At 54.0% G+C, this 25,133-nt stretch overlaps 11 protein-coding genes across 11 annotated transcripts; 4 read left to right on the top strand and 7 right to left on the bottom strand.

The window, feature by feature from the left end:
- Positions 1–571: 571 nt before the first annotated feature.
- Positions 572–2,663, bottom strand: PUNSTDRAFT_143449 (uncharacterized protein; the record flags this gene model as incomplete). Its single annotated transcript, XM_007383345.1, has 9 exons — positions 1,993–2,663; positions 1,843–1,936; positions 1,670–1,789; positions 1,600–1,618; positions 1,445–1,547; positions 1,218–1,380; positions 1,019–1,148; positions 910–960; positions 572–853 (listed from the first exon to the last, which is right to left on the bottom strand). The coding sequence occupies exons 1-9, from the start codon at positions 2,075–2,077 to the stop codon at positions 572–574; spliced, it is 1,047 nt and encodes a 348-aa protein (XP_007383407.1). The 5' UTR covers positions 2,078–2,663.
- Positions 2,664–3,271: 608 nt separating this feature from the next.
- On the top strand, positions 3,272–4,416 carry PUNSTDRAFT_86716 (60S ribosomal protein L14). The gene is made up of 5 exons (XM_007383344.1): positions 3,272–3,347; positions 3,593–3,632; positions 3,693–3,763; positions 3,815–3,967; positions 4,049–4,416. Exons 1-5 carry the CDS (start codon positions 3,342–3,344, stop codon positions 4,190–4,192), a joined length of 414 nt encoding a protein of 137 aa, XP_007383406.1. The 5' UTR covers positions 3,272–3,341; the 3' UTR covers positions 4,193–4,416.
- A 198-nt stretch (positions 4,417–4,614) lies between these two features.
- PUNSTDRAFT_143447 (uncharacterized protein) lies at positions 4,615–6,774 on the bottom strand (the record flags this gene model as incomplete). Its single annotated transcript, XM_007383343.1, has 4 exons — positions 6,610–6,774; positions 6,231–6,560; positions 5,911–6,141; positions 4,615–5,861 (listed from the first exon to the last, which is right to left on the bottom strand). The coding sequence occupies exons 1-4, from the start codon at positions 6,731–6,733 to the stop codon at positions 4,615–4,617; spliced, it is 1,932 nt and encodes a 643-aa protein (XP_007383405.1). The 5' UTR covers positions 6,734–6,774.
- Positions 6,775–7,562: 788 nt separating this feature from the next.
- Positions 7,563–8,627, top strand: PUNSTDRAFT_86711 (uncharacterized protein). The gene is made up of 2 exons (XM_007383342.1): positions 7,563–7,816; positions 7,870–8,627. The coding sequence occupies exons 1-2, from the start codon at positions 7,655–7,657 to the stop codon at positions 8,419–8,421; spliced, it is 714 nt and encodes a 237-aa protein (XP_007383404.1). The 5' UTR covers positions 7,563–7,654; the 3' UTR covers positions 8,422–8,627.
- Positions 8,628–9,238: 611 nt separating this feature from the next.
- PUNSTDRAFT_126020 (uncharacterized protein) lies at positions 9,239–10,088 on the top strand. The gene is made up of 3 exons (XM_007383341.1): positions 9,239–9,417; positions 9,477–9,653; positions 9,718–10,088. Exons 1-3 carry the CDS (start codon positions 9,280–9,282, stop codon positions 9,856–9,858), a joined length of 456 nt encoding a protein of 151 aa, XP_007383403.1. The 5' UTR covers positions 9,239–9,279; the 3' UTR covers positions 9,859–10,088.
- Positions 10,089–10,332: 244 nt separating this feature from the next.
- On the bottom strand, positions 10,333–11,225 carry PUNSTDRAFT_44276 (uncharacterized protein; the record flags this gene model as incomplete). Its single annotated transcript, XM_007383340.1, has 4 exons — positions 10,333–10,442; positions 10,505–10,670; positions 10,730–10,840; positions 10,893–11,225. The coding sequence occupies 4 exons, from the start codon at positions 11,223–11,225 to the stop codon at positions 10,333–10,335; spliced, it is 720 nt and encodes a 239-aa protein (XP_007383402.1).
- A 931-nt stretch (positions 11,226–12,156) lies between these two features.
- Positions 12,157–16,257, top strand: PUNSTDRAFT_133889 (uncharacterized protein; the record flags this gene model as incomplete). Its single annotated transcript, XM_007383339.1, has 13 exons — positions 12,157–12,487; positions 12,549–12,924; positions 12,973–13,033; positions 13,090–13,310; positions 13,365–13,417; positions 13,469–13,541; positions 13,593–13,804; positions 13,867–13,953; positions 14,005–14,220; positions 14,281–14,701; positions 14,761–14,926; positions 14,996–16,126; positions 16,174–16,257. The coding sequence occupies 13 exons, from the start codon at positions 12,157–12,159 to the stop codon at positions 16,255–16,257; spliced, it is 3,432 nt and encodes a 1,143-aa protein (XP_007383401.1).
- Positions 16,258–16,498: 241 nt separating this feature from the next.
- On the bottom strand, positions 16,499–16,864 carry PUNSTDRAFT_22186 (uncharacterized protein; the record flags this gene model as incomplete). The annotated part of the gene is made up of 1 exon (XM_007383338.1): positions 16,499–16,864. A coding segment is annotated over one exon (366 nt), but the record flags the coding sequence as incomplete, so codon positions are not given.
- Positions 16,865–17,409: 545 nt separating this feature from the next.
- Positions 17,410–19,341, bottom strand: PUNSTDRAFT_154762 (uncharacterized protein; the record flags this gene model as incomplete). Its single annotated transcript, XM_007384010.1, has 9 exons — positions 17,410–17,429; positions 17,493–17,549; positions 17,603–17,710; positions 17,764–17,787; positions 17,845–18,322; positions 18,370–18,585; positions 18,641–18,945; positions 19,001–19,083; positions 19,133–19,341. 9 exons carry the CDS (start codon positions 19,339–19,341, stop codon positions 17,410–17,412), a joined length of 1,500 nt encoding a protein of 499 aa, XP_007384072.1.
- A 1,065-nt stretch (positions 19,342–20,406) lies between these two features.
- PUNSTDRAFT_143443 (uncharacterized protein) lies at positions 20,407–22,271 on the bottom strand. Its single transcript, XM_007383337.1, has 13 exons — positions 22,250–22,271; positions 22,030–22,193; positions 21,829–21,971; positions 21,616–21,774; positions 21,487–21,565; positions 21,360–21,435; positions 21,273–21,305; positions 21,200–21,219; positions 21,065–21,135; positions 20,973–21,013; positions 20,851–20,920; positions 20,780–20,794; positions 20,407–20,716 (listed from the first exon to the last, which is right to left on the bottom strand). Exons 2-13 carry the CDS (start codon positions 22,091–22,093, stop codon positions 20,459–20,461), a joined length of 1,029 nt encoding a protein of 342 aa, XP_007383399.1. The 5' UTR covers positions 22,094–22,193; positions 22,250–22,271; the 3' UTR covers positions 20,407–20,458.
- Positions 22,272–22,325: 54 nt separating this feature from the next.
- PUNSTDRAFT_120310 (uncharacterized protein) lies at positions 22,326–25,023 on the bottom strand (the record flags this gene model as incomplete). Its single annotated transcript, XM_007383336.1, has 12 exons — positions 22,326–22,574; positions 22,634–22,685; positions 22,736–22,747; positions 22,805–23,269; positions 23,327–23,492; positions 23,546–23,959; positions 24,016–24,402; positions 24,460–24,556; positions 24,607–24,691; positions 24,750–24,845; positions 24,895–24,943; positions 24,994–25,023. The coding sequence occupies 12 exons, from the start codon at positions 25,021–25,023 to the stop codon at positions 22,343–22,345; spliced, it is 2,085 nt and encodes a 694-aa protein (XP_007383398.1). The 3' UTR covers positions 22,326–22,342.
- Between the last annotated feature and the right edge of the window lie 110 nt (positions 25,024–25,133).

The raw sequence follows: 25,133 nt of genomic DNA, 5'->3' as shown, positions 1-25,133 counted from the left end.
ATGATGTTACATGGCGGGAAGGGGGTGAGAGAAGGCGCTCAGGCAAGCGAGGTCAACCACGGGACCAGCACCAGCGAGCAGGTGAACGCGGGCGGTGAAACTTCGGTGAGGGCAAAAGGCGTTCGCAGTGTTGTTCCGGAAGAGCAAACGTCGAGGCGAGTCCATCTGAGGATGGTTCGTCCAGTAGATGTGTCTATTCGGCCAGGCTTGTAGACTCCTATAGGAAACGACCGTCCGCGTGTTCAGTTGCAATACCTGGCGGATCGTATCATCGTCGGCCAGCTCGACACTCGGATATAAAGTGTGAGGCATGCACGATGAAACCGGGCAACCGCGGCCCGCCACCCTATAGGTCGTAGGGACTGATGCATGAGCGCGACCAGCCTGGGTCCTTACATTCTATTACAAGACGAACAGGCGGGAACTATACGCCATACTGTTACAGGCAATCATACAAGTTTTTGAGTCGTTCCTCAACTACAAGCAATGATCTTCATAGGAACATACATATGATCAGCGTCAAGATATAGGCAACAATGATAAAAACAGCGCTCGGGTGCAGCAGAAGAGTTTAGCAATGTGGTGCCAGGTTAAGGATATGTTCTTCTCCGAAAGGATTGCCAGGATTGCCGCCAAAGCTGGCCTCGTACATCTTGTAATTGTTTTCGGTGTTGAAGGAATTCATGGTGATGTCCTGGGGATCTGTTCCTGCTTTGCTGCATTCCTTTGGTCTACGGGATGATGGGTTGGTGGAGCCTGATTCGAGTTGGAGGGCCGAGGTGCCAGCCGCGGTGCGGCTGGAGATCTCGTTCGTCAGAGCGACGCGCACAACGATGAGGCATTGTGATATTCCCTGGAGTTGCGTATATCAGCCGAGGGGGACGTGTAATTCTGACAGCTCGAACTCACGAAGAAGACAGGTATAATGCAAGCCATCACATAGCCGACGTCGTAGTTGGTCTGGCCATACATATGTCAGCTCGGCTGGGAACAAGTAACCTCGGAGGAGTATACGTACCACAACGTGGCCGTTCGGCGCCAATGAGCAAATCTCATACAGCAGCAGGCCGACCCAAGTCACCATCGCCGACTCGATACATGCGCGCACCACTGTCTCATATTTCTTTGACTTGGTGGAAACCGCTGCACTGCGTTTCGTTGTATAACTTGACGGTAATAATCAGAACAGCGCCCATCAGAGCTGGCCGTTGTCTCACATGATTTTGCCCAAAATTGCGCCTGTCAGTAAGGTGTTTATGGCAAACATGAGCCATCCCCACGCCACGGTGATTTGTAGGGTGACCTCGAGGAGAGTGTTTTCGTACTCGTTGTAGTGGTGATACGCAGCCAAGTGCTGTGCGTCCGCAGACCAACACAGGACTACAAAGCTTCCCGTCAGCCTCCCCAGGTATATTAGCTATGCGATCAAGAGGGAAAAACTCACATGCGTTGATGACCACGAAGGTGCCCGGAATATAGAGGGCCCATTTTTTACGGTCGTAAAGAACGTAGAAACGCCAAGCCAAGAGGCCGTCCGAGCACAATCCCTGGTGTGCCATCAGTTAGCATCATCCACAATGTAGAATTCACGGAACATACAGCGAAGGTGGTGGTCACGCTGTGGAAGACGTCAGTGCTACGATTTGCACAGAGAGGACAAACAACGAACTTCCCGATAACAATGAGCGGAATGCTCCACTTGAAGAACTCTCTATTGGATGGCTGGAGGATCCGAGAGCGATCGAACTGGAGCGAGCGCGCGATAAAGTGCGCGCAAAGGTCGACAAACCTGAGTGCTCGGAATTAACAAATTCGTCCCGGCTTCTGATACAGGATGCTCACAGGACTATGGTAACAAGCCTCAAGCGCCTCGTAGGGATGTCATACCGCCCATGGGTGGCCCAAAGTGCGAGAACAAAGAGCGAAAAGTAAACACCTGTTAGAGAAGATCTCAATTCAAGCATGAATATTGGAGTGAGAATCGAAACCTACCGAAGAGACCGCAGAGAGCGGATTGGACGATACCAGAAATCTCCAGCAGATGCGTTGCCGCGGCGAAAGCTGCCGAGTCCGACATATGTGCAGATGCACGGATGGCCCTGCGGTGAGTCAACGCCCAAGGCGGAGCAATCCCGGCACCGGCTTCTTATACATGTTCGAGGCATCGGGCAATATTCCGTTTTGGTCCCACCCGGTGGTCCAATCTTCGCAGTGATGCATCCCTGCGAGCGCGGAGGAGCGCGGGCGTACGTTTCCGCTCGCAAACCGGGAGAGCCAACATGATCATGATCGCGATCACGCTCGCTTGATGCGCCACCGCGAACGGTAGAACGTAGGATGCGCAAGACCTTGCAATCCCAGTGGAGCTCACAGATAAGGGCACTACCGAAGGCTCACCGATGACGGCACATATCAGATCGTTCGGTTGGACATGTTTATTGCCTGAGAACGCGGAGGCGCACCGGCAACTCCCAAGGATAGGTGATAGATGCTTTGGAGGTAGATGCAGAGCGTGTTATGGATGATGATACATTCACCGATGCTATTCGCGGCTGAGTGAGAAGATGCGAAGGAGCATAAGGTTGGTGACGGGGCCTGAGGAACCTGTTGGTTTGATTGAAGGGGCTATGCAACTGCACGATAAGCATGGGTATAAAATCAACGGTGGTACCCAGAAGAAGAGCCGGAGAAGAAGAGAGGGAGAAAGGAAGATTGTTGCAGGCGCCCATAGGCTGTGCTTGGCAGGCAGAACCCATGAGTAGCGTCGGGGTTATCATGCATGCTGCGTCCGTGACGGGTAAGCTATACCTTGCATATAGGGTGTACCATGGGTTATAACTGAATCCAGTCGCCCGAGGCCTTTGGGTCACCACGGAGTGAGTCATGATGGCTTCGCGTTTGCATACGCCCTGAAGCTATCCACTGGCGGATGTCTCTGAGCGCGACTTACACGCTGTCAATCCAGCATACACAACGTGCTGGGCGTACTTACCATGAGAAACTCACATCCACGATCATTCCCGGTTTGCAAATAGAGAATTCTTGTTCTGGAATGAAGACCGGTTATTCTTATGCTTGTCGCACAAGGATCCCATGTGGACCATAGGCAAGTCCGGCGCTGGAAGCGCATAGGCTGTGGATATACTAGGCACATAGCAGCTCGAGTGCCTTGATATGTCATAGGTCATAGATGCATTCGTACTGTAGCATGGACGAAAGTGAACGAGCTTGAGGGAACTCGGACTCGGCCGCCGCATAGCTTCGGTGGCGTGCGAAATCTGCAACGCAACCCCGAACTCAAGCCCGCCGCCGGCGTTGACGACGAAACAGCAAGATCAGCAATGCCTGTGAGCTCAGTTTCACTGTTGGAGGGCCATCCGTACGCTGGGCGAGTGATGAGGAACAATGGGAGGCCCAAGGAATGGAAGGACGCGATGGATGGGCTGCAGGATGGTCGGATGACGCTCTGGGACAGTTCTGCTGGGACGGATTCGCACTCTGGGATGCGGTCGACGTTGGGCTCCGGAGGATGGCCTTTCCTTATTATGGCGTCCTCGAAGGCTGAATGGCGCTGATATCGTTGTTCTGCCAGGAGCAATCCACATTCAAGCGCTTCGTCGAGGTCGGCCGTGGTGCGTCCTGATATGCTTCAGAGTCCGAGCTGGTTGGTGCTGACTAGCATACTCATTTAGTCGTCCTCGTCAACTCCGGCCCGAGCGCTGGAAACGTTGCGGTCATCGCTGAGATTATCGACCACAACCGGGTGCGTCTAAAGTCTGCTAGGCCATCGTTTTCACTGAATTGCGGTACCTAGGCGATCATCGATGGCCCTACAACTGGCGTTCCTCGGCAGTCCTTCCGCTACAAGCATCTGACCCTCACGCCTCTTGTTGTTCCTGGACTCCCTCGTGCCGCAGGCTCTGGCGTCGTGAAGGCCAAGCTTGAGAAGGCGGGCACCCTTGAGAAGGTTCGTATGCGAGTTAACCTCCCCTCCGCCCCTCCGATTCCCCATTCTTCGCTGAATCTGCGGTACTTACTCGCCGCGCAGTGGGAGAAGTCCGCATGGGCACAAAAGCGCGCTGCGATCGCCGCGAGGAGAAAGCTCGGCGACTTCGAGCGCTTCAACGTCATGCTCCTCAAAAAGCAACGCCGGGACACCGTCCGCAAGTCCGTCAAGAAGTCCAAGGCATAAACTGGGCGTTCCTTGGGCGCTTCTATTCTCGCACTCATATCATCTCGCTTTCTCATTGCTGTATGCTATATCATGAATATGATACGGAGTCATGCATCTCCTTCGGTGGCATTTCACGAGCTCGGACCTATCGCGGGTTCACGTTGGTATAACAGTGTGTCGTGATGTACGAGGATAATCTTAGCGGCAATATGGTTTTCTCCCATTTGCATGGGAAGATGAGCATTGACGCGGATCCAAGACGATCGTCGATAGTGAACCCCAAGACGATCTCGTATTGACCAAGAGACAATATGCGCGCACCATCACCATCTATAGGGTATAGTACAAGAATATATATCAGCCCGAGTTGCAAGTGCGCGTCAAGCGTACGCTCAGTCAACGGAGAAGATTAGAAACCATGCGGCATTCCTTGAGTCTCGTCACTGATGCTCTATGTCCATCAGGGCATTCGTTAGAAGTTCCAACAGCCAAACCTCCATCCCCCTTTCATTACCCTGCAGTTCGTCGAACCTTCCGTCGAGACTGTCGCTCGTGCAGTAAATCACGTCCTTGATCTCTTTATCGCGCCTGAGCGATCCCACGAACCGCACGGCTTCGGGGTCCTGCCCAATGTGGCTGATGGAGAATATGACCGTCTTGGAGTCGTATCCGGCCTGGACAATCCGACGTTTGCAGCGCAGGATAGCGTCTTTGAAAGCATCTCTGTTTCTGTCGGTAGGTGCACCGTCTGTGATGGTGCACACGAGGAGTGGACGTTTCAGACGAGCGCCTCTAGGGTCATCGAGAACGTCGTATACCAGTGGTTGCAGGATCCGAGACTCAAGTTCGGTGCCTAGTGCCGTCCCACCTGTAGGGTGCACAGCGTTCACGATGGTTCGAGCCCTCGTCGCGCTGAGGTCGTCGTGGTCGCTCGAGGAGGGATGGTTGATAAATCGCAAGTGGACGCCCATGTCTTCTGGAATTAGCCTATTCGCAACGCGCGCTATGTGCCAGACCACCTGCCGAAGACGTTCGAAGCGCGTCATAGTCAAGCAGTCCGGAGTCTCCATCGACCCGCTGTCATCACAATAGATGACCGGCTGATGGTATGCAAGTCGAACGAGCCGCCTAATGTTTGCCTCGGTGCCGAGGTCGGTGGTCGGATCGGCGCGCACTTCGTTCGCGGCTGAGGCGAGAACGTCGCGGAAGCGCAGATCCTGGGCGATATCAGTGACCTTGGCTGGTGGTCGGTTCATGCCCGCGCTGGAGGCTTTCGTGAGCTGCCACTCCTGTTCTACTACAGCCTGCGGAAGCGCTTCAGTAGCCCATTCGGTGGGACTTCCGATGACCATTGGAGGCCCTGTGTGTTGTGCGCGCTCGCTTCGCGAGGTAACGGAGAGGGAATGGCTGAGATCGCAGGCTGCGATAACTACGGACCGCGACGGGGTTGTTCGATCCGTCAGCGCTGGCGCTGCTGGAGCAGCGCTTATTTCGCTCGCGTTTCCGAGGGAAAGGCCGGACATCGACTTGTCACGAGCACGTACAGGCTCACGTACCCCTTGGTTCAAAGAGGACTCATGGGAAAGCTGGTCGGGAGCACGCCCATGCGCCCAGGCAATGGCGCTCTGCGGCACGTCGAAACCATGGTTATCCAAGGATCTCCCAGCAGATACCTGTGTAGGATCATCTGTGCTGGATACATCAATACAATACTAGAGACATGTGGTGATTCATACCAGTATCGTGCTCCGCACGACTGACGACCGCAGGATGGTCTTGCTCATTCCATTCGACAGAGATCGGGCCTGCGCCATTCCTGTTGATCCCGTTCGCCGATTGGGGCCCCACTCGCGATTGGACGGGCACGAGGCCTGCGCCGCCGAAAGGCGTGTCGGATTCATTGAGGCCGCGACCTTCGAAGTAAGCACCACGTCTGCGACGGTAATGGCGTATAATGAAAAACAAGGCTGTGAATACGAGATTGTATCAGTGACGAAAATTTTGAGTGTCGGAATTCAGGGTGCCTTCGTTCAGTAATGAGTGTGGGAACACATACCAAGAAGAACCAAAATCAGCCCGACGAGTCCGCCAATAACAGCGCCTACGATGGTCCCGGCTGCAGCGTGGTGATGGTGGTGCCCCGCGGCTCCAGCGATGGGTACGACGCTAATCGTGAGCGACGAGCTGCTCCATGTCATACTGCTATACGTCGTTGAAGTCGCAGTGGGAGTGTTTAGTGCGAACGGAGTCAATGTTGACATCCCTGTACGTGTCTCCGTCGCGATAGGGACAACAACCGAGGAGCTACGGGACGTGCTCATGTCCAAGGAGGTGGTCGTGACGCAAAAGACCGGACTACCCATTGACAGCGATGGGGATCTGATGACTACAAGTACGTGTTAGTATCGCCAGTGTGAATTGTTTTGTAATCGTACAGTTGGGCACCAACGAAGTGGGAGTTGGGGTAACGGAGTTATCATCGAGTATAGAGGGCATGTCCGTCGTACAGCAGTGTCGCAGGATCCGTATAATATATCCAAATCGAAACGCCGTATTCATGAGTTGTGGTATGCAGCGAGGTTTAAAAGACAGCTGATACTCCCCAAAGAATGAAAGAGGTCCAGGATTGGGATAACTTATTACCATCGTGCAACTTCGCCATCGTTCTTCAGGCGCACGTTTCCCCACGAGCGTGCGTGCAGGCGTGTTCGGGCCAAAGCAAGCAGGGACCTAGTTCTCGGGAGACAGTCATTCTACCCATCGTGGCGTAACCCGGCCAGCACAGCAAGATCCATTCCCAGGTATGAGCGTTGGGTATACCTCCATACGCCACTTTGCGACAATGAGGCCCAAGAAGCAGGCACGAGGAGAATACGCGGAAGTCAAACGAGGCGAGAATGGAGCTACAAGTGCCAAGCAACCGGCAAGTCATGCATTGGATCCACAACACCTCGAGGGTTTAGATTAACGTGTGAGGGTCATGGCCTTTGTCCCCCACACGGTCACTCGTAGGTACTATGGGCTACTCGCAGATTACTTATATACTATGGACTATTAGTTACTACGGCCATTCTATGAGTATTACTATGTACATGTTGTGTTGTATCTGGATTCCTCGCGCCCGCATAGCTTAGTCAGCGCATTAGTCCTGTTGCTCGCGACTTTGTACTTATCTCTTCGTCTCAGCAACGCCAGTACTCGCAGGCCCTTGGCCTTTCTCGTTCTTCACTCAGCTCTCAGTCTTCGAGGTTTCGGGCCCTGCCCGTTACATAACGAACATGGCAGTGGCAAACGATCTCTAACAATAGCCCAGCATAGCCACACCACGTGAGGGACCGCGTTCAGCAAGCTTTGATCCTGCCTTGATCCTCTTCGAGCTCCTTGAGCCGCTTTGGTGCCGCTGGCGGTTCGCGCACCCACGGGGATCCTGCATGCGTTGAACATGCTGCCTCTCCCTGCTACATATCCCTCTCAGTGGGAATGACCAGGGGAAGGAGAAACGGCCCCCGAGGGCCTCCTACTCGTCGAGAAATATACGACGTTGCTCAAGTTGCCGCGAACATCTTCGAGGACCATGGACTCCCTGTCTGCCTATTTGGGAGTACCGCTTGCGCACTCTGGGGTATAGATCGGCGACCCAACGTGCGTTACCTCATATATATCTCGAGTTCTAGTGTTGAGGGGTTGCCTTCCAGGATGTCGATATGGTTGTGATGACCGATCAGTACGATTCAGAAGAGCTCAAGTACATGCTCGTCAACGAAGACGGCAGCTTCTACCTCGTACCATCAGCCAACCCTCGTAACAACTACGAGGTGCTTTGGTACACCCTTCGTTCGGCGCGCAATGCCGAACGGCGTGCCTGTAAAGTGGACATCCTCCTTCCCGGCACCATGGACATACCGTGGATCCCGACGCCGCGGGTCGTCTACCGGCATCCATTTGGGGTCGAGGATATCCGATCGTTGCCAGTTATGCCGCTCGAGCCGCTGCTTCTGCTCAAGCTGCAGGGCTGGTCGGACCACCTCGCTTCACCCAGGATGGACTTCCAGGAGAAGGTCCATACCGATGCGGACGACATCGCGCAGCTGGTGGAAATCTGCGTTGATGCCGGCGTCAAGCCCCATAAAGCGAAGTGGCTTGACTTCGACTTCAGGAAGAAGGGGCTCGAACGCGTGCACGATTTCGCGGACGCGTATCCAGAAGTATGGGGATGGGCTGAGCTTGGGTACAGGGTTTATGGGTGATTGGACCATCGCTGGCAGCTTTCCTTTTGTTGGACTCTTTCGTTTGCTCGTCCACAAGAGCCTGATTGATTTCCTGGAAACCTCTCCCGGCACAATTGATTTCCTGCCGGACCCTTGTTTCTTGACGATGTTGACATGGACGGACGCTCAGGATACCTCCTATTTCCATAAACCATACTTGACCTAAGGAATGTATCGCATCGCCTCTGGCAGGCCTTGGTGACCAGCTGGACGTGTCGTGCGATGTTCATCACGAATCGCGAGTCCTTCACTGTCCACCGGCCAGTACTCAGCACGTTACTTACGTCCGGGCAAATCAGGGGTATTCGAATGGCACAACCGCCCGCGGCAACGGGTGCCGGATCTTCACTCCGGAGCTTCTGCCCGCTTTGTAGAGTGGGCGATGCTCAACCTGCCTTTTTGGGATTCTTTACGTGCACATCCGTTGCTCACTCACACGACCTTGTCAAATCAACATTAATGCTCTCTCAGATCGCGGCTTGGTCTCGGGTGGCTTGTAGGTGGTAGGCCCAGAAATTGAGACTCTTGCGTAACATGCAGAGCCAAAGCGGATGGTGTTAAAGTCCGATTTCCTAGTGCATCGCCAAACAGTTGCTTGGGCGTGTAAGACCTCTTCGCGGCGACTTGTCGAAGTCGCATCGGCCACGGAGTATGATGGCCGCTTGGAACCCGACCTAGGCGCAACCTGTGATGCGGATCAAATACCCCGCCGTCGTGACGGAGGTCCTTGAAGTCGCCACAGGCGTATAAAAGGTGTCCTGCATCTGCAGAAATGAGCAAGTCACTTCCGACTCAAACAGCCTCTCAACAAGCCTACCTTCACCTTTTACGACCACCATGCAGTTCAAGACCGTGTTCGCTGCGACCCTCGCTGCCATCGCGCCCCTCATGGCAGCGGCTCAGGCAGGGTTCTGCCCCGAGGCAGCGCGTTTCGGCAACGCCATAGCCACTCCTTCGACTGCTGCTCCCGGTGATGTTCGTTCAAACTACCCTCATCTGCTTCTCGACGAGCTCTAACGCTTAGGCTAACGCAGGAGGTCTCCATTGTCGCCAACTTTAGCTGCTCGTTCAGCCGCGGCATCATCCCGGAGTGGGTTGACTACAGGCTCGAGGTTGTGAACAACAACAACGGCTTTGAGGCCCCGATTCTGCTTGCCCGCCACCAGTTCACCGGCACCGCCGATTCCCCTATCGATGTTGCCAACGTGACGGTACGTCCTTTCGTTGGTCGCTCTTGCAAGGAAATTGTGATGAGCTCACCGGTGTGCTCTACAGATCCCTCACGCGTTCTACGTCGAGGGCGCGGTGTACACCCCAATCATGTACATCATCTACCCCATCAACGGTACCGACGGCAGCCCAGTGTACGTCCAGGGCGGCGTCGGTTTCGACCTCCAGATCGAGACATCGTCTTAAGTGGGGCTTGGAGCACGGATTACGGACTCTCTAAGAACATTCAGCCACGTTTGATTGTCTATAATTCGCATACGGCACTCATGAATCTTTGATTGGTCCCAAACCTTGACACTTCGCGATGGCACACAACCCGTTCCTGACAAGGATCGTCAACTCAAGTCACTTTGGACATGGTTAGCATGGCTGGCTATTGGCTGCTACTCGTTCGTGGTAGAACCTTAATATATGCGGGACAATAAATATGGTGCTAAGTAGATCTTGCTAACATCCTTGATGAGTCCATACGCAGAGATGCGGTACATACTATGTTTATGAAAGCAGCTCCAGTCCGTTCAAGATTTCGTAACAGCACGAGGCATAAGAGACCCGTAGCCGTCGGGACGCTCCAACAATCATCACGCTGCTAGTGTGCAGGCCTGAATTCCGGTCCCGGAGCATGTAAGGTAACCATCCTCGCTCAAGTGATGACAGTGATTAATCAAGAGGGTGTAAGGTGATGTTGCCGCACGCGAGGCGGATGTCAGTGGGTGCATCGTGTACAACCACTGAGCGGCCAACGACGGAAAAGTTTCCCGTCAAACGGACTGCGTAGCGGTTACAATTAGGTTGGGTCAAATCCCGCCGAGGGGAGGTGGGAAGGACTTACGGTAGTGGTCGTAGATCGTGCGCGGCGGAACAGTGCCGTCCACGGTGGTTAAGACACCGTATTTTCCCGCAAGGTCTCCAAGCTGGAAGGTGGAGAGGTTACCTTGTGAGGGGTGGTACAGGCCCGGCGATAGCGTCGAGTTGACTAGGCCCTCAGTGCCATTTGCCTGTGGTTGGGAGAATCAGGTCTACTTATAGAACCACCGTTGGTGTTTGAATGACTGACCAGGAAAGGATCGAAGTGTCCTCCAGCGCTCAGACAAGTATCGTCACCGGCAGAGATCGGGAACTCGTGAACATGATACGCAAAGATGTTGTTTGTTGAGGTTAGATTGATCTGCCAAGCAGTGAGATGACGGATAACACGGAATCGTGAATCGAGTGCTCACGGGAAACTCGAAGTCGATCTTGAGTACTGTCAAGTTCCCCGTGGTCGTGCCTACTAGCTCTGTAAAGTTGAACACGGCACCGGGGAGCGTGCGAATGCCGTTGGTGAAGCTCGCCGAGGCGATCGACACACTCGTAGGAGGATCGGCGGCTACGGATTGAAGAACGGGGTCGATGTAGCTGGGGATGGACGCGTTGACGGAGTCGGGGTCATACGAGTTGCTGCACGACGTGTTGTATGGCGGACTGTACGATGGACTGTACGACGGGTTGTACGTCGCAGACGAGGATACGGCAACGCCAGCCAGGGTCAGATGCGAGGACCAGATCTTCATGCTCCTGTGCGGTACCGGTGAGATGCGTCAAACTGTAAGTTGAGGTAGACACAATGGGGTTTGCAATCGCCCTCTCTTCGAGGGTTTTATGTAGCGAACGAAAGCACATCAGTGGTTCAGCGCCCATTAATCGGGCGAAGACCTGCATTCAGAACGGACCTCGTTTGAGGAGAGAATTGCAGTGTACAGCAGTCCACGGCTCTACAGCTCAGTCGAGCAGCGGTAGAGAATGAACCTAACAGTAACGCAGATCCCTGTCTGTCTTCACCCGACCGCAGTCTCGTGAACTATGGTAGCCAGGGTTTATGACATGGTCGTGTATCGTCGGTGAGTGGCCTGATAGACGATCCGGAAGAGAAGCCTTGATACATGTTTCGATATCAATTACTACGCGGCCTTCTGCGGCGGAGCTGTGAAACTGCTGGCAAGGACTCGTTGCCTTCCCGGGCGCCTCGGATACAGCGGGTCAGGTTCATGGTTGTCCTCAGAGAGAATCAGAGCGGTCCACATCCACGAATCAGGTCTATCTGGGATTGAACAATTCAAGCAAGTGATAGCACAGAGCGACGATGTGTCGCCCATGGCCAAGATCACTGTTTGCACGACATTGGCACCGCCACCCCGCCCCTGGGATGTCTATTTTGGGACGTTGGCAGGGACCACCGGTCGTCATGCAAGACCGATAGCCAAAGCTTGGACGACCTCTCCTCAGAATTGTTGCCCACATTTCACTACAATATTCAGTACTGCGTGCGTGTTCTTGAAAGCCGATGCACGCCTGCGCGGAAGGTCGTGGCGCGTCACACCTTCTGCATGACGTCGATTGCACGGTGCAAAAGTAACGGAAATATATACACGATGGGGTAACGACACCTCCTCCTCACACCGTATCATCACCCCCGCCACACGGCACAGCGCTTAGCGCCGAACGATGGCAGACAATAAAGACACGCCCGACAACCACCGCCTTGGCGAGCCCTACTCCGCGGCCAACCCGATCCCGAAGGTCGTCACGAGCGTCAAGGGCCTCATTGACCCGCAGCGCGCGACAGAAGCGAAAGCGCAGCAAGTTCAGGCGTCTCAACAACAGAGCGAACAGAAGGACACTGCGAAACGCGCGGGCAAGATGGCCAAGGGCAAGGCCATGCGCGTCACGGACCCGACCACGGGCGAGGAGGTGGATCTCAGGAATTCGCAGGACGAAGAGCCCGACACGAGAAACAAGGGCGAAAACGTGTTGAAGACAGATTACCCACCACCTGGTGAGCCTCATAACACATATCCGTCCGCTTTTCCGTGTTGTTCATCAACAATGCCGTGTAGATTGGAAGCAGTACGGACAGCACGCATACAACACCACCGCAAATACTGCCGTGGCAATAGGCCTTTCATACATAACCTCCGCCCTCCTCTTCCAAGCATTGCCCCTTCCGGTCGTCTCCCAACATCGTTTCCTCAACACGCTCCTTTCGCTCATCCCGCCTTCCATAGTTGCATATACCCTCCTATTTCGCCTGCAAAAGAGCGTTCGGTTCGATTTCGATGCCCGTGTATGGCACGCGGAGCGTATGCGTGGCTTGAAAGCCGGGTCCGACGTAGATGGCGACGGCAATGTCTCTGACGAGGAACGCACGAAGGAGAGTGCAGAATGGCTGAACGCACTTCTCCGGGGCGTATGGCCAATAATGAATACGGATATGTAAGTACCCCTCGGATATACATCGTTCATAACTGACGATATCGTTAGCTTCGCCGGTGCCGTGGACATGCTTGAGGACATCATGCAAGCTTCCGTGCCGTCCTTCATAGTAGGTGCACCTGTCTTCCTTGCATTCTCCACGTGCTGACTATTCCGACAATGTAGGACATGGTCCGCATACGCGATATCGGCCTGGGCTCCAATGCGCTTCGTGTTACTTCTATCAGGTCCCTTCCTGATGCTAAGCACGACGTGGCGACGATGGATTCCCTCGGCGACGAGGAGCGGGAGCAGCTCGATGGCGACCACATCAACATCGAAATCGGCTTTGCGTACAAGGCGCTCCCTAGCGGCACCACTGCAAGCAGTAAAGCGCATAACGCTCAGTGAGTAACGTTGTCCATGCTGGAGGTGGGTACTAACTTGAAGGCTCTGCATAGCTTGCTTATCGAGTTCTTCATGGGCGTGAAGGGTCTATGGGCCGTTCCAGTTCGTGAGTGATGACTTTGTCTGTGGTCTGTCGCACAAGGCTCACACAATTAAGCCATATGGGTCGAGCTCACCGGCGCTGTCGGCACTGTGCGCGCTCGCATCCAACTGATTCCCGATCCGCCTTTGTGCGTGCCTTTGTGCTCATCGTTGCCCTTCTGAGCTCAAGACTTTTGCAGCATCAAGACGACGATGGTCACGCTCATGGGACTGCCGAAGATTGATATTGCCGTCGTTGCTTTGAGCAAAGCACTCCCCAACGTCATGAACCTGCCGTTTGTCTCGGGCTTCATATCCAGCGCCATGAACACCGCTGCCGCAGAATACGTGGCTCCGAAGAGTTTGACGCTCGACCTCCAGCAATTGCTGAGCGGTGACGACATCAAGAAGGGTATGTTGCGTGTTCTCATTGCGCTGGGCAGTTGAATGATGTCGCGGGCCCATTGATTTCAGATACCGAGACCATTGGTGTTTTGGTGGTGCATATACACCGAGCTATGAACATCAAGAAGACGGATGCTATCAGCTCTGCGGGCAAGTGTCAACCTTTTTATTTGACCCTGAACCTTCGCTCACTTACCTGTCCAGCAGACCCCTACGTCACTCTGACATACTCTCGGCTTGGCAAGCCATTGTACTCGACTCGAATAATCAAGAAGGACAGAAACCCTGTTTACGAAGAAACGGCGGTGCTGCTGGTCGACGCCAACATGATCAAGTTGAGGGAGCAGCTAAGCATCCAGCTGTGGGACTCTGATCGGATGAGTGTGGATGATATGATGGGCATAGTCAACGTCGACATTCTCGGTAAGGTGTCACTCTCCTTGCACATGTAGCTTCTTTGACTGAAAAATGGATTGTTCACAGAGCTCATGCGCGAGAAAGGCAAGCCCTTCCGCCGCATCTCGCATTTGGACAGCCCAGATTCGGAGCACCGCCGCGGTTCCATCGAGTACACCGTCGGATATTACGGCAAGACCTGGCCAAACGCCACGCTCAAGACCGATGGGTCTGATCCGGCCATCCCGCTCGAATTCAAGCAGTCCAACGACTTCAAGGAGGCACGCGCCACGGCATTGAACGACCTGGAAGCGGCAGTGCTGGTGACGCCACCTGACCCGGCGTGGCCGAGCGGGATCCTTAGCGTCCAAGTGCACGAGATCCGCGATCTGGCGATCAAGACCAGTGGGCGGGAGAAGAAGGCTAAGCAAGAGGGTGAGAAAGGGCAGGATGAGCAGAACGAGACGAACGAGGAGGGCGAGGGATTGCCGTCGTCGTATTGCACAATGTGGGCAACAGGAAAATTCATGCTCACCGGAATGCATGAACTAACGCCGGTTTCCACAGATCTTTGAACGATGAGATAGTCTACGAGACTCGGGTCAAGCCTATCACCAGTACGCCGACATTCAATGCCGGTACAGAACGCTTTGTGCGCGATTGGAGGCAAGCGCATGTCACGGTTGCTGTCAAAGACGCGCGCAGGCGGGAGAACGACACCATCCTTGGAGTCGTATTCCTGAAGGCAAGACAGACATTTCCCATACATTTACACCAGACTGACAACAAGTTTCTTTGATAGCTTTCTGATCTCCTTATTAACGCCTCCGAACTCACACGCGCATACTCCATCGAGCGCGGCTTGGGGACGGGTCGCATTCGGATCAGCTTGCTATTCAGGCCCGTCGCAGCAAAGCTTCCTCCCAACCTCCTCGGCTTCGACTCCGGCTTGCTCGAAGTGCGAGATATTAGTCTTCACTCGGACGATGAACATCTGCGCAAATGCGAACTTCAGCTACGAAGTACCAAATCGAGCGAGACAGAGAAGATATCACGAAAGAAGGCGGAAACTACCCAGGACGGCCGCACAGTGTGGCACATTGAAGAGGAGGCGTCTCTACCCATCAAGGAGCGGTACGGCGCCGTGCTAGCGGTTCACTTCAAGCACGTCAATCCTTTGCACAAGAGCTTGCAGGGCTTGGCTGTACTTTGGCTCCGCGACCTCGTGGATAACACAGAGACCAAGATAGACTTGCCCGTCTGGCGGACAAACGACGACGATGATTACGATCTGCTCATGGGTAATTATTCTCCTCCTGACGGCGATCTGAGCATGTGGGACGATGACAAGTCCAAGCTTCAACGCGTGGGGACACTCACCTTTGATTGCACCTTCGTTCCCGGCATGTCGAGCAGCACGCACAAGAAAATGCTGCTGCAGAGCGGCGTCGCGAAGAAGAAGGGCATGTTCGATCAGCTGGAGAGGGAAGAAACCGCTGGCTTGCGCGGTCATGTTGGCGATACACGTTACACGCAGTCGAAGGAGGGAGGGACTCCCGGGGAGCACAAGCACACGGAATTCCTACCACCCGCAAAGCCTGAGCAAGAAGGGACCGCTGCCGAGCGTCCGCTGGGCGACGCCGAGGAAGTCTCATACCGTCTAGGGGAGGGAAACGTTCACACCAACGGCCAATCTAACACCGAAGTCGGCCCTGACGCTGTTGATAACGAGGTCACACCCGAACAGGAGGCGGAAGATGGCGGTGGTGACGAGACAGGTGGCCGCGAGAGCGCAAATGAAGATGAAGATCATAAGAAGCACAAGGGACTGATAGGCAAGTTCAAAGAGTGGAAAGAACACGAAAAGGAACTGCACAGAGACCATCGCGGCGTAATGCAGGCAAAGCCAGCGAGAACGATGGAGTGGCTTAAGGTATGCCTCCATTGATTCCTTGTGCACCAAAGCTTACATCTGCATAGGATAATATGGAAGAAGGTGCCCATAGTTTGAAGGGTCGTTTCACGATGAAGGAGCGCAAGCCGAACATCGATACTGAGGCTTGAAACCCGAGCGTGAGGACATCGTCCGTCGTACATTCGCATTGCTTTGCATCCCGTCGCTGTAATATACTTAAGCTCTTGACTGCATACAGATCCCGGACAATCGTACCATTACATTTGTATCATAGGCATCGAATCAGATTCCTCAATCATCGACCTGTGGGGGCTTGACGTCGATGTCTTTGATGGACCAAGCCTTGGTTGTCCCTTCCCGGTTGATGACAAGTCGTTTCGCGAGCTCTGGATAGTAGGTGATGTCCACCTTTTCACGACTTCCCCCGCACAGGTACACAAGGTCCGCATCTCCGGCGTGAAACCGGTGTGCGTTCTGCGGGCCAGCAGGGAAACCAAGGAAATCCCCCCTCTGGATTGAGTGACGGACTAATTCACTTTCAGGTAGGCCGTCACCGCCAACGTCTTCCATGATGTCCACGATAGCGTCCTGCCCAGCTTCCAAGATGAAGAACCATTCGTCATCCGTGCTATGCCAGTGCAACGTCGTGCTCTTGTTTCCAGCAGGAAGGCGGCAGAAATGAATGCCCGTCTTGTTTATACCCGCCTTGTCACCGAGTGGGATTTGCCATCGCTGCGCGGAGGGAGTAAAGGGGTGTTTGCGCAGCTCCATCTGCTCAGGATTCAATCCATTCGTGCGCAGCAGATATGCTGGAGCGGATAGGCGCCGTTCCTCAAATGAGGAAGGGGACTCGCTAAGCAAGCGTCTTTGAAGGACTGTCCTGTCATTGGTTCGATGTTCATAAGCTCTTCAGTCCAGTGAACCTGAGTACAGGTACGCACACTGAAGGGAGTCCAGAGCGTCCATGATACGCTAGGGCTGTTGGTTTGAGACGAGCGGCGAGCGACGACATGGTAGAGTAGCAACAGACTCGATGTCCATCAACAGCCGGGCGTGGTCATCCCCGGCTTCTTAGCCGATCTGTGGGAGGTCGTCTGCACATCGCACAATAAGACTACTTGTTTCTGGACTCCATCAAACCTATGTGAAAATGTCCACCTGGGTGGTCTCACGGGACATCATTCTGAAAGCGATGGAGATCCTTGTATTGACGTTGCAGACACCAAACATAGATAGGTTATACGGGCTCATAATTACTGGTTGAATTTTGGGCCGCTCATTCGTGACGGTATCCGAGTCCATTAGAGGCACTGGGAGTAGTCTGAACAGCAAAGACATCAATGTCAGCGTACCGGTCGAACACTCGAACTTGATCAATTCTTACAATCGTTGAGCACAGTGCATGTCGATCCCGAAGCGCAGGTGGTCGGACCAGTGTAGCCTGTGAGCACAATTTAATAATGAAAGACGATTCTGGAACGTTGTCCTACTCACCAATGCCGCCACATTGGCCATACTTAGCTACTGTTCCGGTGCTGGTGCCACTGGAACCTGTGGAGCCAGTCGCAGACGAAGTGGTAGTCGGCGAGGAGGAGCCAGAGGCTAAGAGAGATAATCAGTATTCTATGGCGAGCATCACTTTGTGTCCCCCTTACAGCCCGATGAACCTGATGAACCGGCTATTGAACAATCAATAGTCAGTTACGGTGCACTATACTGGGAGGAAGGAAACGTACTGCTAGAGCCCGTGCTGCCGTAGGTAGAGTTGAGTTCGCCAATGCGGATGTTGGAGTAGGTGACGTAGGCGCTGGCCGCGGAGGACTCGACGTCTGCGGGCTTTCCGGACGAGGTGGAGCATGTACCACGGGCCACACCAGGCGAAGAGGGGTCCTTGGTGAGGGGATAGTCGGAGTCGAGCCAGAGCATGTTCACGGCGTAGTCGTCCCAGATGGAGAGCACGAGGACCATGCCCGCCTTGAAGGCATTGCCAAGCTGCTCCAGGCCGCCGAGCTGAGCGAAGCTGTTCGTATCGCCGAACGCGGTCTTCTGCGCGGCGCACCAGGAGTCGGTGATGGAGTTTCCGGTGACGTCGGGGATGGTGGACTGCGAATTTTGGATCACCACGCCGTTCTGCACGTAGATGCGGCGAATCTCGGTGAGCGTGCCAGAATCGGTGCCGTCGTCAGTGATAAACTGGGTGACGGTCGTGATCGGCTTGGTGGTGTCGATGGTCATGCCAGGGCCATAGAAGGTCAGGTTGCCCACATACGGTACGAATTGAAGTCGCAGCCGGCCTGGTCACAGGTAGTCGTGCATTCAGTTCCCGTGCAAGCGGTGAGGCCAGTGCCAGTGCAAGGGTGAGGAGTGACGGCCTCGGAAATGGAGTTGGCCTCCCAGATGTCCATCTCAGAGCAGCAGGCGCCGATGGATCCAGTGCCCGAGTTGGCCGAGGTGGCGTTCCAGTCGACGATGTTGGCCTGAAGAGGTACTAATCAGCATGCTATCAGCAAGCAGAAAAACTAGAAAGCTTACGGTTCCATCGATGAACTTCAAGTCGTGAGGGCACTGCGAATCGCAGTAGCCGGTTCCGTACTTGGCGCCGGCCGTGTTGGTGGAGGACGAGTCACCATCAGCAGCCATGGCGGAGAAGTAAACAGCGCCATTGAGACCGCAAGGGAGCTGAGAGACGTCAACGTCCATGGTGAACTCCTTGTTAAGTAGGTTGAACGTCTCGTAGGTGGAATCATCCTTCAGCAGGTAAACACGGGATCCGACGTTGCTACCAGTCTTGAACGCTAGCTTGAGCTCATCGCCACTCGTGGTGATACCATAGGTTCCTGTAGTCGTATTCATCAAACACCATAATCGATAGCACGAGCAATCGACACATACCACTGTAATCCGCTCCGTCGAGCGCACAGTTCTTGGTGCAGGTGGCCGGGTCTGGGCAGAGGGCGGCGTCCCACTGGTTTCCACTGCGAAGACAGGTCAGCGAAATGGTCATCTGAAGATATCGGTGCGAACGTGTAGCAGTTGGTGGCCGAGTTGACATCGTGGAGCCAGCGCCAATTCGAGTCGAGAACGATGCTACCAGCAACGGATGTACAGCCGCCTGCAGTCGTGCAGGTATAGTATGTGAGAGCAGGATGGTTCTCCGCGGTGAGAGTGCCAGCCTGCTGAGCAGCAGCGGTCGCGATGAGCACGAAGGTGACGAGAGCAGCCGAGCGGAACATCTTGTGATGCGTTGAGCTTTACCTGAGGGGATGTCGACCATGTCGACCTGAGGGACCTTATATACCTCGCCCAAGTGCGCCCGAACAGTATCCATGGCCAGGCGGACAGGACAAGATGATACGGCGGACACCAATCGGAAAAATGAAGACGTGAGGATGGAACTTAGGAGGTGTGCAGGTGATTCGGCTTTCCGTAGGGGACTACCTGACGAGAAGGTAATGAGCCCGCGCCGGTCGGCATGCCGAACAACACGAACCAAACGAAACCGGTCGCGACTTGAGTGGTGAGAATGGGACAGCCGTCACACAACGTTTTCGGGCCCGGGAACTCGACCGAAGCCATCAAGCCGTGACGAGGATCTGACGTCCCGCTCGTTCCTGGCGTTCTCAATTTTCCGTGCCTATTCGTTGATCCGTTCGAGCAAATCCCACAGAGACCAACCATGTGCGGAAGGTCCAAGTTGCATAAGGAGGGTGTCGCGTCGGTGAGATAATGAGTAGGATTGGGATCGTGGCGCTTGTTTGTTTGTTATTTGCGATTAGGCATTCCTGGTTGTTCCACAGAGTGGACCTGTCGACTTAGCCAACTAGCTACCGCCTTGGACGGCGGCCGAGGATTCCATTTGCGCCGGACACCCAGGACAGATTGCAGCGATGGTCAGTCCAACGGCTTAAGATTGTCCGACGTGTCTCCTTGGCATTGACAGCTGCAGCGGAAGCTATCGAGTCGTTGCGTAAGGCATCGTCTAAGCGCACGGTGGGAGTCAAGCTGGAAACTGTTGTTTCCCGAGCAATACCCGCGCAGGCCGGCTGCTAGAGCGGAACAAGATGGAGCAGTCAGATGGGCACAAGGATCAGTTGGAACCCAGAGGAATCTTCGAGAGCTGCGTGGACGACCTGGTGACCAACGTCGTCCAGTCCAAGTGCTTTCCGATTCGCGGCGGTAGTAAGTTAGTAATAAGTAACGAAGACGGATGTCACGTGCACGCGATGTATTGATAGCGCATCGACCAAGATTAGACATGTCCATCCGTTCTTAGATACGCAGGATTTCCGTCGGTTGTCGAACGGAACACGAGGAAAACACTCGGGATAACGTAGCTAAACTGTCAAACTATCAGACCTCCACTTGGGCCTTTGACGTCCGGATATCCCGACAACACGTGTCCGTTACAGGTGTGAATTTGAGGCTGGAGCAACTCTTCCTGCGTGCATCTTCGCTGTACGCATCTTCGCTGGTAACACGCACTTCCATAGGATATCTGTTTTGCAAGGCAGAGCTTCCTAGACCTAATCTTTGAGGGCGCGGCGCAAAAACGGCTGATTTAACCGAGCCCGATGTCACTCGGATGGTAATCAACGAAAATGAGATGGCCTACGACAAGGATATCAGAATAAGTATCAAGTATTATGCCTTGCCCAGATGTATCAAGCTCACAATGATAGGACTGGTCTGATATTGCCGTCAATGAGCTAAGTTTCTGTCAGAAAGGAAGATATGGCCGTTACCAAATTGACCGAAATTGACTGGACATTGGATTTCAGCTCGTAGGTTATGATCGTCGTCATATTGCAGATACTAACGTTCCATCGGATCAAGTTAAGACAAAAACGGGAATGGCACGGCGTACCTGAAAAGTGCCGCTCCTTCGAGGAGTACTTGAAAAATCGGCTATCTTCGCTCTAAGTACGTTGTATGGGAATGGCAAACTCAGTAACTAACCCTTAGCGTGACGGCCCCGATGACCCATTTCATCTTCCGTTCTCTTGCAAGAATCCGGTAGGCGACGAGCGCTGAGAATATCCAGGTTCGTCAGTAAAGGGTCCATGTTTCGGGATATATATATGGTCAACGTACCTAACGCAATAACATTCGTGCTAGACAATCAGGATAATGAGTTCGAGTTGTACATGATCTACGGACCACTCACCAGAGGGTCAACGAGAATGACGCAGCTATCCATCTGCGAATGATCAGATTACCGATTAGTCGAGCATCAAGCCAGGCCATCACTTACACGCCTGTAGAATCCAGAAAGATGTCTTCCCCGGGGCGAATTGTAGTCAGCTTCTGCACCGTCCCCATGCCAGCCGCTGGAAGACGTTACGTGAATGCTACATATTGTGGAAGAAAGTAGTACATACCGAATGTTCCAAGGGTCGATAGCAAAGGAGCACAGACGGCGGATATGTTTTTGTTCCATATTAAGTACACTCGGTACACCTGTCTAGATCAATGAATTGCAGTGTGCGGAACATACATCGACGACTCACGAGAAGGCTATCCAAGACGATGGCTTCCAGGATGAACAAAATACTGCGAGCTACATATTTTGCATCAGAAAGGCGACCTAGGGAGGCTATGGCGCCGCCTGGTTTGTCAATGTCCAGCAAGAAAGCGGTGTAAATCCGATCAACGTCGATGATCCAATGCTACCGAATAGACCATCTCAGAGGGAAGCATTGGAGATAGCGGTCAGCACATACGGCAGTGGTTAGTAAGGTAAGCACCACGGCGGCCCATACAAGGATATACCGGGACCGAGAATGCTTGTCCGTGTCAACGGCTTGCCGCCCTGATCTTCGGAGAAGGAGAACGATGCTGGCAACTGATAATGGGAGCGATATACCTAGAGGCGCCAGACGTTGAATTAGTGCGATGAAACATCGCCGCCGTCACAAGCATACCATAAGCTACGGTTTGTAGCACAAAGCCGATTAACTCTCCGTCAGCTACGGTGAGGGGCGACATGTCTCAGTAAGTCGACACTCTGGCAAGCCTCGGTTCATTTATAGTTGCAAGGCAAGAACGAGCGCTCAGCAGTTCGAGCAGGACCGCCCAATCAATTGATCTCATCAGTGGCGGTAAGTAGCGTGAACCCATGCACCGAGCTATGCCAAAGCTGACCTTATGGATTGCATCAGTTTGCGGAGCGCTGTCCCCGCTCGTGGAGGGTGGCAATGGGCTCAAGGGAAACTCGTGGGTTGTTTGCCATGGGCATCACCTCCTCGATGGGCCATGACCCGCATGCCTAACTTTCAGACGGAGGATGAAGGCGGAGATCTCGCCACAAGTCATGCCGATGCTCGGAACCAGCCACAAGTAGCCTCGTGATTGCAGTAGTATGCACCTCAGCATGATCCGAGGGAGAGTGCATCCACGAATGACGTTAACGGTGATCTTGCGCGGCCACGCATTTTGGGTGTAGAGTGCAGTTCCACAGCGTGAGACACTGGCATAGTTCAATGTACAACCAGTCCATCCTCATACATCGCACATGCGGACGCTCACTTATAAAACCCTCGAATCTGTGCTTCAACCCCGTCCGCCGTCATTTTAAGGTCTATGAAAGCTTATCAGCGACTATGCACAGTTGAATAGCAGTTCCCTCACATTTCTGTGGATCTTTCAAAGCAACGTTGATAAGCCGAGTAGCACGTATTGTCAGAGGAGATTACGTACTCTTGCTGAACGTATCCCGATTCTTCTGCGTGAATCTGTTCAAGCTTGGGACAACAAGCTTGGCCACTTCCTCTGCCAGCGTTTCCCTCTCATCCGCCTGATCATCCCCGTCCAGAACTTTGGCGACTCTGTGGCGTTCGCTGACTTCTTCCAATAAATCAAAGAAGCGAGTCGCCTTTTCCTTTGCTGCGCTCCGACCCTTATCCTTCGGGTCGTCCGCGAGAGCTTGCATGAGTGGAGAGAAATTGGAATCGAAGTATGCCGCTTTAGCAGTGCGCGCAGCTGAGTTCAGAGCATCACGGGCAGGTTTGGATAATAACGACGAAATATCCGTGCGCGGATTGTCCAGGAGACGGGTACGGAGGTAAGTCACGTTGTTCAGCAGGAACATAGTGCCGAAAGCTGGGCGGCGCTGGCTGCGCGATATGGTCGTCAAGCTTGTGATCGTGGTGTTGACTACATCATCTAAACGGACGTCAGTTCATGTGGCCAGCACGGGTTCAGCGACTTGAGTGTGCTCACAGATGTAATGCTCGATGATAGTACGCTGATCGACGTCACCGGGTCCGGTAGCATTCTTGCCGACCTGAACACCCTCCCCCATCTTCCACTTTCCGTCTCCGAGCGCGGCGAGTACAGCTCCAGCAGCCCCTTCCACTTCCGGGAACCTTTCCAGAAAAGCTACCGTCTAGTGGCGATGGGATAAGTCCGAAGCTTCATCTGGCGGACAAGATTACGAACCGTGATACAGAAGTCTGCAAGACCCGTGCTCATATCGTTACCCATGCCCGCCCGCGATGCACCCGGCCCGATTGCGGAGCCCAGCCCCGCCATCTTCACATCCGCCAAAAATTCGGGAAAACTCCGAAGACAGACGTTCTTAAGAGCCTGCACGGCATCTCTGAGGTCGTCCTTACTCCTCCCAGCACGCTCAACAAGAAGCTCACGAGATCGTTGGAGCTGAGTCTGCGTGGATTCGAAGGCGGAGAGGGCAAGGAATGTGTGCCGAGATAAGGAGCGCTTGATAAGGGCCTGAAGAGAGGATACTGTGGAATTGAACAGGTTGAGAAGAGGCGCGAGAAGGGTGCTGTATGCCGAGGAGATGAGCTGCGGTGAGGGGAGCGGCGCTAGGTCTGACAGAAGTTTGCATTCCGCCTACCATTTAGCACCATCAGAACGGATCGTACTAGGATGCGCAAGGACGCACTTACTTCCGCCACTGTGAGCATGTTATCCACCCATGCTCCGAATTCGCGGCCAGACGCAACGCCGTCGATGGTGTCGGCGCGATCTACCACCCGCTTGGCCTGCACTTCCAAGCAGCGTTTGGCGTAGTTGCCCCGCATATCGGCATAGCCCCGCTGCGCATCCTTCAGCGCCGATTGGATAGCCTGCGCCGCGGGATGAGATGGATGTGTTGCTGGGACGGGAAGCGCTCGTAAGAATGCAGTGAGCGGATCAAGCGTTAAGAGCAACTGTTGCGGGAACGGTGTGAGATTGAATGTGGGCCCTGCTGGCGGTGTGATTGCAGAGGCTTCGGCGACAAGCTTGGTGTACAGTTGTGTGAGCTTCTTCGCGCCGGACTCTACGAGTCGAGCCTAGAAGCAATGCTTTAGCGCTGCAGCAATTTGAGAGCCAGGAAACGGAGACTGTACTGTATCCCGAGAGTCGCGGTCAGACGACTTGAAAGCGATACTAGCATTGAGACGTTCAAGAGCCTCCTTGTAGACGTTAAGCTGTCCCGGTTGCGGGCTAACAGGGTTATTCGCATTGAACCCCACCTACTGTGTCCAACGACATACCCTCGGAGGATCAACGCTTCCTCAGCGGCAATACCTTCTTGATTACTTGCGACGTCATCGATCTTCTGTAGTGCACTTTCGATGTCTGCACGGAGACCGGCCGATCAATCGAGGTCCGGCCAAGCACAGTAACTCCGGCGTACTATTGGCTCTTCGCGTGAGGATTTGAGTAGTGTTATAGAGCGGAAGGACGGATTTCTCGAGTTTGTTCAGTCTTGTGTCAAAGCTAGATAGTATAGCTGAAGTGGTCGTTAGATGAACCTTCGTTGCCAGGTAAGCTGGACTCACACACCATCCGCTGAGAGATTTGGTGAGTCTTGTTCAGATTCTGTTCAAGCTGAAAGCGAATCAACTACAGTAGGCCAGCCAAACGTTCATTGATCGTACCAGTTCGATTTCGGCGGCTTCGTCGTCCATGGTCGATTCTGATTCAGATCCTGGAAGACGACCGAGGGGGCACTAATTCTGAATGCCCCATCACGTGATCCGCCAGCCATGGGGCCATCGGGCCGTCATTGCGCCCTCTT

Source organism: Punctularia strigosozonata (genome assembly GCF_000264995.1).
Source record: "Punctularia strigosozonata HHB-11173 SS5 unplaced genomic scaffold PUNSTscaffold_6, whole genome shotgun sequence".
NCBI lineage: Eukaryota > Fungi > Basidiomycota > Agaricomycetes > Corticiales > Punctulariaceae > Punctularia > Punctularia strigosozonata.
Note: the sequence above shows the minus strand (reverse complement) of the source record. Positions and strands in the feature narration are given on the sequence as shown.

Excerpts from the sequence above, each read along its gene's own strand:
- PUNSTDRAFT_143443 (XM_007383337.1), bottom strand. The coding sequence starts at position 22,093 with ATGTCGCCCCTCACCGTAGCTGACGGAGAGTTAATCGGCTTTGTGCTA. Across the intron at positions 21,220-21,272 it reads TCATTCTCGTTGACCCTCTG|CACGAATGTTATTGCGTTAG; the intron begins GTGAGTGGTCCG and ends CTGATTGTCTAG. Across the intron at positions 20,921-20,972 it reads GAAGGAGCGGCACTTTTCAG|TATCTGCAATATGACGACGA; the intron begins GTACGCCGTGCC and ends ATGGAACGTTAG.
- PUNSTDRAFT_126020 (XM_007383341.1), top strand. The coding sequence starts at position 9,280 with ATGCAGTTCAAGACCGTGTTCGCTGCGACCCTCGCTGCCATCGCGCCC. Across the intron at positions 9,418-9,476 it reads CGACTGCTGCTCCCGGTGAT|GAGGTCTCCATTGTCGCCAA; the intron begins GTTCGTTCAAAC and ends AGGCTAACGCAG. Across the intron at positions 9,654-9,717 it reads TCGATGTTGCCAACGTGACG|ATCCCTCACGCGTTCTACGT; the intron begins GTACGTCCTTTC and ends TGTGCTCTACAG.
- PUNSTDRAFT_86711 (XM_007383342.1), top strand. The coding sequence starts at position 7,655 with ATGACCAGGGGAAGGAGAAACGGCCCCCGAGGGCCTCCTACTCGTCGA. Across the intron at positions 7,817-7,869 it reads GTATAGATCGGCGACCCAAC|GATGTCGATATGGTTGTGAT; the intron begins GTGCGTTACCTC and ends GTTGCCTTCCAG.
- PUNSTDRAFT_86716 (XM_007383344.1), top strand. Across the intron at positions 3,764-3,814 it reads AGATTATCGACCACAACCGG|GCGATCATCGATGGCCCTAC; the intron begins GTGCGTCTAAAG and ends TGCGGTACCTAG. Across the intron at positions 3,968-4,048 it reads AGGCGGGCACCCTTGAGAAG|TGGGAGAAGTCCGCATGGGC; the intron begins GTTCGTATGCGA and ends CTCGCCGCGCAG.